At 40.7% G+C, this 8775-nt stretch overlaps 1 protein-coding gene across 1 annotated transcript in view; it reads left to right on the top strand.

Annotated features, from left to right (window-relative positions):
* Positions 1-641: 641 nt before the first annotated feature.
* The window catches only part of ctso (cathepsin O), a 76627-nt gene continuing 68493 nt past the window's right edge, over positions 642-8775 (top strand). Inside the window, exon 1 of the mRNA XM_068042012.1 lies at positions 642-962. Coding sequence (XP_067898113.1) covers positions 741-962 — 222 coding nt within the window. The 5' untranslated portion in view covers positions 642-740. The remainder of the gene's footprint in view (positions 963-8775) is intronic.

The raw sequence follows: 8775 nt of genomic DNA, 5'->3' as shown, positions 1-8775 counted from the left end.
ATGCCATTTAACACAGTGGTAGTGCCACACAACATGATTTGAAATATCCATTTAATGTCTCTGATATGATCTATTTGGCTTTTAACGCTTCTAACCTAGCCGCAAGTGCATGAATGACATGATCCTGGGCTGTATATATCAAAAAATTCTTCCACAAACAAGTAATTCATTATTTTCTCTTCCCACAACAATGATGATCCTTTATTGAAGTCCATTAAGTGTACAGTTTATTTATTATATGGGTTGGGGAAGAGAAAGCATTGCTTGTGAGGGAATGTGTGGATCTGGGAGAGTTAAAAACAATTGTTCCTTTCAAGATTTTGAGAGTGTTGAATTATACATCACAGAATGAAGCCAGTCCACGCATTGTGCCAGTGCTAGCTCGTTGAAAGTGCTATCCAGTAAGTTCCATTTGGGGGATTCTTTCCCCACAGTCCTGCAAATTTCTCCTTTTCAAGTAAATATCTAATTCCCTTTTGAAAGTTACTCTTGAATCTGCGACCATCACCCTTTCAGGCACCGCATTTCAGAAGAATTTGAGATTTGTTTCAATCAAAAGTGGGGGTAAATTAGCTTCGGCCAACTAAGTAGAGGATTGTCAAAGTGAAAGTGAAAGCAACGGATGTTGTTGGGATCTGTAGCTCGTGGTCCGGATGTTAGTCGGGCGGGAGCAGTAGCTTGGCTGACACTCGGGGTTCAGGAAGTTCTTTCTTTACACTCGACTCCCTGAGTCCAGCACGATGCTCTGGGCATTCCTGCTCTTGTGCTTCTCCGGCGCCCAGCTCGCTTTCCCCGGACGCTGCAATGTCCGGCACCCGCTCCATTTCCAGCAGCTGGGGAACGATAGCCGAGAGGCAATTACCGAACACACAGAGAACCTCTTCCAGCGGTTTGTAACGAAATATAACCGGAGTTACGCGACAGCGAGCTCCCAGTTCATTCACAAATACCAAGTGTTCCAGGTACAGTACTGGGCCACTGTGCTGTATTGTCTCCTCCGGCTCTCATGGTACAATTGCCAAAAGCCGGATCGTAACGGAATCAGCTGTTGTTTGTTCTTAATGAGCTGCGATGTGAATCGCAAGCCCATTGAAATGTAAAATCATTTTCAACTAACTGCGCTAAATAGTGGTGCAAATTAAAAGGAGACTGGTAGTGAATCAACAGATTTGTTTGAGATAGTGTGGATCTGGCAATATTTTAGGATTCATGGTTTCTTCCCCTGCCCATTAACCCAAACTACACAGTCCTCAAAATGGGATTTTTAAAACTATGATGCATTCTTCTTTTACCTCTTCAGGTGAATTGAAAATACAACAAAAAAGACAAAATAGAATATAGCGAGGAAAATAGCAAGCGAAAAAGGTTTTGAAAAGAAAATGGCAGAAGAGAAGAAAATGTTATTCTGACTAAAACAATGGCTGCATTTTCCAGTGAGGAGGAAAACAACAGTACTCTCCTCTAACCTCAAAGAAAGCTGCCCACAAAGATCTAGAGTTGTCTTTCCTGACATCAGTTTGAATCAGGTGCCAGGTCAAGAGGACCGGGGTGTCCAGCAGCAGTGATGTCCACAAGCAGGATAGGTCGACAGCAAAGTATTCTTACAGAGAGCAAACCAGGAAGTTAAAAACACTGAATCCCTTCACATTTAATTTACGATTTCAAATAGTGAAATAAATGCTTATTAGATTAAGATTAAAGCTAAAATGTTATCAACAAATTTTTAAAAACTATGGAATTTATCATAATGGAGAGTTTTGACATTCTACAATTAGTTTTTCAAGGCCAGTAAAAAGAAAGAAAAGCATTTATAAAGCGCCTTTCACAGCCACCAGATGTCTCGTAGTCCTTTACAGCCAATGAAGTACTTTTGAAATCTAGTCACTGTTGTAATGTCGGAAACATGGCAGCCAATTTGCACACAGCAAACTCCCACAAACAGCAAGGTGATGATAACCAGATAATCTGTTTTTGTAATGTTGATTGAGGGATAAATATTGGCCAGTGCACCAGGGATAACTTCTTCAAAATAATGCCACAGAATCTTTTACATCCACACAAGCAGGCAGATAAGGCTTCAGTTTAACATCTCATCTAAAAGACAGCACCTCCAAAAGTGCAACACTCCCTCAGTACTGCACTAGAATATTGGCCTTGATTTTTGCGCTTAAGCTCTGGAGTGGGAACCTCGTGATTCAGAGGCAAGAGTGCTACCAACTGAGCCACAACTGACAATGAGAGGGTTTAGCAGTAACAATGAGTTAGTACAGCATTAAAACCCAATTACACCTCATTCAACAAGGTATCAGTTTTTCAAGGGTCTTTATAGCAAGATAAAAAGTGTAAATGTGAAAGTTTCTGTCAGTTCACAGATTGCTAAGAGATAGCATGGGGAATGGGAGTACCCCAATAGTACACCCGCTTGTAGAGTGTAACATCGCTGACAGCAACTTCTGGCTTTCTGTGTTATTTTTGTATTTGTGGACTCCAGAAGTTGCTGTCAGTTTAGTGGAGTAATGACAACGAGCGCAGACTTACCATCATTACCATGCAAAATTTGGCTAATAAGGAAAATACAAGGAAACTTTTAAAAAAATGTCAATACAGATTATAATTAATTTCAGAACCATAGAAATTACATGGAATTTATAGCACAGAAACAGAGCATTTGGCTCAGATACAATGCTGATGTTTATGCACCACGTCAGCCTCTTCCCATCCTACTTCATTTAACCCTATTGCTTTCTCCCTCATACTTTTCTAGCTTCCTGTAAATGCATCCATGCCATTCACTCCAACTACCTCATGTGGTAATAAGTTCCGCATTCTAATCCCTCTCTGGTTTAAAGAAGTTTCTCTTTCATTCCTTATTAGATTTATTAGTGGCAATCTAACATTTATGTTCTTTAGTTTTGGACTCATAAGTGGAAACATTTTCTCTATTCTACCCTATCAACCCCTCAGAATTTTATTCTTTTCTGATAACTATAACCTCTGAGTTCTGGTATCATTCTAATTTTTTTTGGTAAGGATATTATAAATATTTTCAGATTCCAGAGAATGTGGCCACAGTATCATGTCCTCTGAATAAGACTTTAAATCAATATCCCTTCTGTTTGTTCAAATGTAAAAGGAGACGATTGGATGCTTGGTATTCCTGGTTGCAAGGTATTAAGGAAAGATAGGGAACCAAGAAAAGGAAGAGGAGTAGCAGTTTTTGTTAAATAAAATATTACAATGCTAGAAAGAGAGAATGTCCTTGGTGGGTCAAACACAAAGTCTATTTGATTGCAGTTAAGAAACAATATAGGAGCTATTATGCTACCTGGTGCATTTTATAGGCCAGCAAAAAGTGGGGTGGAAATAGAGGAGCAGATTTGCAAAGAGGTGAGGTGAGAGGTGCAAGAACTATAGAGTAGTGATAATGGAAGACTTTATCTACCCAATATTGAATGGAGTGGTGATTGGGTTAAGGGCAGGGAATGGGAACAATTTCTGAAGTGTGTTTGGGAGAATTTTCTTGATTATTCTGTTCCCTGCCTAATGAGGACGGAGGCAATGTTGGATCTAGTTCTAGGGAATGGGGTGGTTCAAGTGTAGAATGCCATAGTCGGTAAGCATCTTGGGAATCGTGATTATAGTATCGTATGATTTAGATTAGGAGAGCAAGAAGCAATCTAAAATAAAAATACTTAACTCAAAGAGGCCTAATTTCAGTGATTTGCAGAGAGATCTGGCCTGGTAAATTGGAATCAAAGACTGGCCAGCAGAAATGTAATGGAGCAATGAGAGGCCTTTTATGAGGAGATGGCTCAGGTACAGCCTAGGTACATTTGCACAAGGGGGAAACGTAGAATAATTAAATCCAGTGCTCCCTGAATGACAAAGGAGTTAAAGAGTAGGATGAAGCAGAAAAAGGTGTATGACAGATGTCAACTTGACAATACATCACACTAACTATAAAAAGTACAGAGAAGTATAAAAGGAAATAAGAGGGGCAAGGAGATACTATCAGAATAAATTGGCGGTTAATATAAAGGGATTCTAAATGTCTTCAATAGGCATATTAACAGCAAAAGAGTTGTCAGAGGAACAATGGGGCCAGTTAGGGACCAGCATGGAGACCTATTGGAGACAGAAGGCATGGCTGAGGTACTAAATGAGTACTTTGCAGCAGTGTTTATAAGAGAGAGGACTTTGCCAAAGCTAGGGTAAACAAGGAGGTTTCCAGCATACAGAATGAAAATAGATAAAGAACGTGTTAAATTGTGGATAAGTCATCCAGTCTGATGGGATGCATCCTAGGTTGCTGAGAGAAGTAAAGGTAGACAAGTGTGAGCCATCACAAGATAGGTCCTGTGATGAAAGGGTTGTCCTTTGACAAGAGACTGAATAAATTGGGCCTATATGCTGTGGAGTTTAGAAGATTAAGAGGTAATATTATTGAAACATACAAGATTGCGTGGCTCAAAGATTGGTGTTGGAGAAATGGGGTCCGATTCATGGGGCACTGGCACCAGTACTGGGGAAAGAGAAAGCTGTTCCGTTGGGATGGGCTTCACTTGAACCATGCTGGGACCAGTGTCCTGGTGAATCGTATGACTAGGGTTTTAGGTAAGGCTTTAAACTAAATAGTGGGGGGAGAGGGTTCAATTGAAGTGAAGTTTAAAAAGTCGAAAAGTAACGAGAGAGCAGAGGTGCAGGGTAGTGAAGGAGCATACATTAATCAGAGTGTGACAGGAAGGGACAGAGAATACAAGCATAAGAGTACAGCATAAATTCAAACCAGAGTAGGTAAAAAGTCAAAGCTTAAGGCTCTTTAGCTGAATGCACATAGCATTTGTAACGAGATAGATGAGCTGATGGCACAAATAGAAATAAATGAATATGATTTGATAGCTATCACGGAGACGTGGCTGCAGGATGACCAGGACTGGAAACTCAATGTTCAAGGATATTCGATGTTCCAGAAGAATAGGCAGATAGGAAAAGGAGGTAAGGTAGCTTTGTTAATAAAGGAAGGGATCAGTGCAGTTGTGAGTAATGATATAGGTGTCATAGATCGTGATGTAGTATCAGTTTGGGTGGAAATAAGGAATAACAAGGGAAAGAAATCACGGGTGGGAGTGGTCTATAGGTCCCTGAGGAGTTGCCTTTCTGTAGGACAAAATATTAATCAGGAAATAATGGAGGCATGTAAGAAGGGTACTGCAATTATCATGGGTGATTTTAATCTGCATATAGACTGGACAAATCAAATTGGCCAGGGTAACATGGAAGATGAATTTGTAGAGTGCATCAGGGATTGTTTCTTAGAACAATACATTGTAGAACCTATCTGGGAACAGGCTATTTTAGATTTGGTAATGTGTAATGAGGTAGGATTAATAAGAGATCTCATAGTTAAGGATTCTCTAGGGGGAAGCGATCATAACATGGTAGAATTTCCAATTCAGTTTGAGGGTGAGCAACTCGGGTCTCAAATCAGTGTCTTCAACTTAAACAAGGGCAATTACAGAGGTATGAAGAAAGAGTTGTCTAAAGCAGGCTAGGAAAATAGACAAAGGGAAAGCCAGTAGATGAGCAGTGGCAGACTTTTAAGCAGATATTTCATAATACTCAGCAAACATTTATTCTGGTCAGAAGGGAGGACTCGATGAGAATGTTGAACCACTCGTGGATAACAAAGGAAGTTAAGGAAGGTATCAAATCAAAAACAAAGGTGTACAATGCAGTGAAAGCTACTGGTAGGCCAGAGGATTGGGATTTTTTCAGAAACCAGCAGCGGATGATTAAAAAACTAACAAAGAGGGAGAAAATTGATTATGAGAGTAAATTGGCAAAAAATATAAAAACAAGCAGTAAGAGCTCCTCGGGTATATAAAAAGGAAGAGAGTAGCTAAAGTAAGTGTGGGACCCTTAGAGGATTAGACTGGGGAATTAATAACAGGGACCTGGGAAATGGCAGATAATTTAAACCAATATTTTGCATCGGTCTTCACGGTGGAGGACACTATAAACATCCCAACAATAATAGATGAGCAAGGGAGGGAGGAACTTGTCACAATCTCTATTACGAGGGAAAAGGTGCTTGACAAGCTGATGGGACTAAAGGCAGGCAAGTCTCCAGGACCTGATGGCCTGCATCCAAGGGTTTTAAATGAAGTGGCTGCAGAGATAGTGGAGGCATTAGTCATAATATACCAAAACTCACTGGATTCTGGTAGGGTGCATTGGAAAACCACTAATGTGACACCCCTATTCAAGAAAGGAGGGAGACAGAAAGCAGGAAACTATAGACCAGTTAGCTTAGCATCAGTCATTGGGAAAATGCTTGAGTCCATTATTAAAGAAGAAATAGCAGAACGTTTAGAAAAACATAATGCAATCAAACAGAGTCTAGATGGTTTTATGAACGGGAAATCATGTTTGACAAATTTGTTAGAGTTCTTTGAGGATATAACAAGCAGATTGGATAAAGGGGAACTGGTAGATATAGTGTATTTGGATTTTCAGAAGGTGTTCGATAAGGTGCCACATAAAAGGTTATTGCACAAAATAAGAGCTCACGGTATTGGGGTAATGTGTTGGCACGGATTGAGGATTGGCAAACATACAGAAGGCAGAGAGTCGGGATCAATGGGTCTTTTTCAGGTTGGAAAGCCGTAACTAGTGGGGTGCCACAAGGATGGTCCTAGGGCCTCAGCTATTTATATTAATGATTTAGAGGAAGGGACAGAGTGTAGTGTATCCAAATTTGCTGACGGTACAAAAATAGGTGGGAAGGCATGTTGTGATGAGGACACAAAGAATCTGCAAAGGGATATAGATAGGTTAAGTGAGTGGACAAAAACTTGGCAGATGGAGTTCAATGTGGGAAAGTGTGAGGTCATCCACTTTAGTAGGAATAATAACAAGGAAGATTATTATTTAGATGGACAAAGACTACAAAATACAGCAGTACAGAGGGATCTGGGTGTTCTTGTACATGAAACACAAAATGTTAGCAAGTAATTAGCAAGGCAAATGGCATTTTGGCCTTTATTGCTAGGGGGTTAAGAGTTTAAAAATAGGGATGTCTTGTTACAACTGTACAGGGTGTTGGTGAGGCCACACCTGGAGTACTGCATACAGTTTTGGTCCCCATATTTAAGGAAGGATATATTAGCATTGGAGGAGGTTCAGAAAAGGTTCACTCGGCTGATTCCTGGGATGAAGGGGTTGTCTTATCAAGAATGGCTATTCATTGGAGTTTAGAAGAATGAGAAATATTGAAATATATAAGATTCTGAGGGGGCTTGACAGGGTAGATGTTGAGACTATGTTTCTACTGGTGGGGGAATCTTGAACTAAGGGGCATAGTTACAGAATAAGGGGTCACATATTTAAAACTGCATTACAAAGGAATTTCTTTTCTCAGAGGGTGGTGAATCTCTGGAATTCTCTACCTCAGAGAGTTGTGGAGGCTAGGTCACTAAATGTATTTAAGAAGGAGGTAGATAGATTTTTGAAATATCGGGGAGTCGAGGCTTATGTGGAGCATGCCCAAAAGAGGAGTTGAGGCCTGGGGCAGATCAGCCATGATCTTATTGAATGGCGGGGCAGGCTTGAGGGGCTGAATGGCCTACTCCTCCCATTTCTTATGTTCTTATGTATTTTGAAGATGCTTGACAGGTTGTTTCCTCTAGCTGGGGAATCTAGAACACGGTGGCAGTCTCAGGATAAGCAGTTGATCATTTAGGCCTGAGATTAAAATTGATTTGAGGGAGTAGATCAGCCATGATTGTATTGGGTGGTGGATCAGGCTCAAGAATGCATACGATCTAATCCTGCTCCTATTTTTCTGTTCTTATAAATAGAGGCATGGACTACAAAAGCCAGGAAGTTATGCTAGACCCATATAAAACACTAGTCCAATTCGGCCCCAGCTGGAGTATTGTCTTGAATGCTGGGCACCACACTTTAGAAAAGACATGAAGACTATGCAGAAGATACAGATGAAACTCACTAGAATAGTTCTAGGGATGAGGGATTATAGTGAACTGGATAGGCTGGAGAAACTGTTCTCCTTGGAGCCAAGAAAGCTAAGAGCAGATCTTTGGAGAGGTGTTTTAAATCCTGACTGGTATAGATAAAATAAATAAAGATAAAGGCTGTGAAATTCACCTGTATAGTTCCACTGGAACTGGCGGTATGGAAGCCCTGAACTGAAAAAAAAATCGGCCTGAACATTTCCGATCACTTCTAGTGCAGCCCGTAAGTCGTGCCCTGACTGACAGGGTGCTAGTCTGGGCATGTCGTGTGTGTGCCAGAAGCATGCAGAGTGGGCAGGTTGTGATGTCAAACAGCCTCTTAATGTAAACCATGCAGGTAACAGCCTAATATAATAATTCCCAGCTGCATGATTCCCCTTCCCCCACCCCACCCACCACCCAACTTGTGTTATTTAAAGGGCCAACCTTTCAACTTCCAGGTGAGGTGCTTTTGACTTATGTTTGCTGGTGCAGTTAGTGGAAATATTGTGTTCTGTGTTACTGGAGGAGTTGTGCTAATTTTTCAAGAGAGTGGTGCTGAATCTTGACAACAAGATCAGAAGAGTTGGTTGGCCTGTCGGGAGAAAGTCCACTGCCGTAATGAGGCTATCATTGCAGTCCCTCTTGGGCTACAGTATAACTTGGAAATTGAGCCTACCTAAATTTGTGAATAAATGCTGCTTCCCTTTTTGAAACAGCAGTGAAAAGTCTTTAAAATTATCTGATGTTTCAAATCACTTGG

This window comes from Heterodontus francisci, chromosome 1, assembly GCF_036365525.1.
Source record: "Heterodontus francisci isolate sHetFra1 chromosome 1, sHetFra1.hap1, whole genome shotgun sequence".
In the NCBI taxonomy this organism is placed as follows: domain Eukaryota; kingdom Metazoa; phylum Chordata; class Chondrichthyes; order Heterodontiformes; family Heterodontidae; genus Heterodontus; species Heterodontus francisci.
This window is presented reverse-complemented; position numbering and strand designations above follow the sequence as displayed.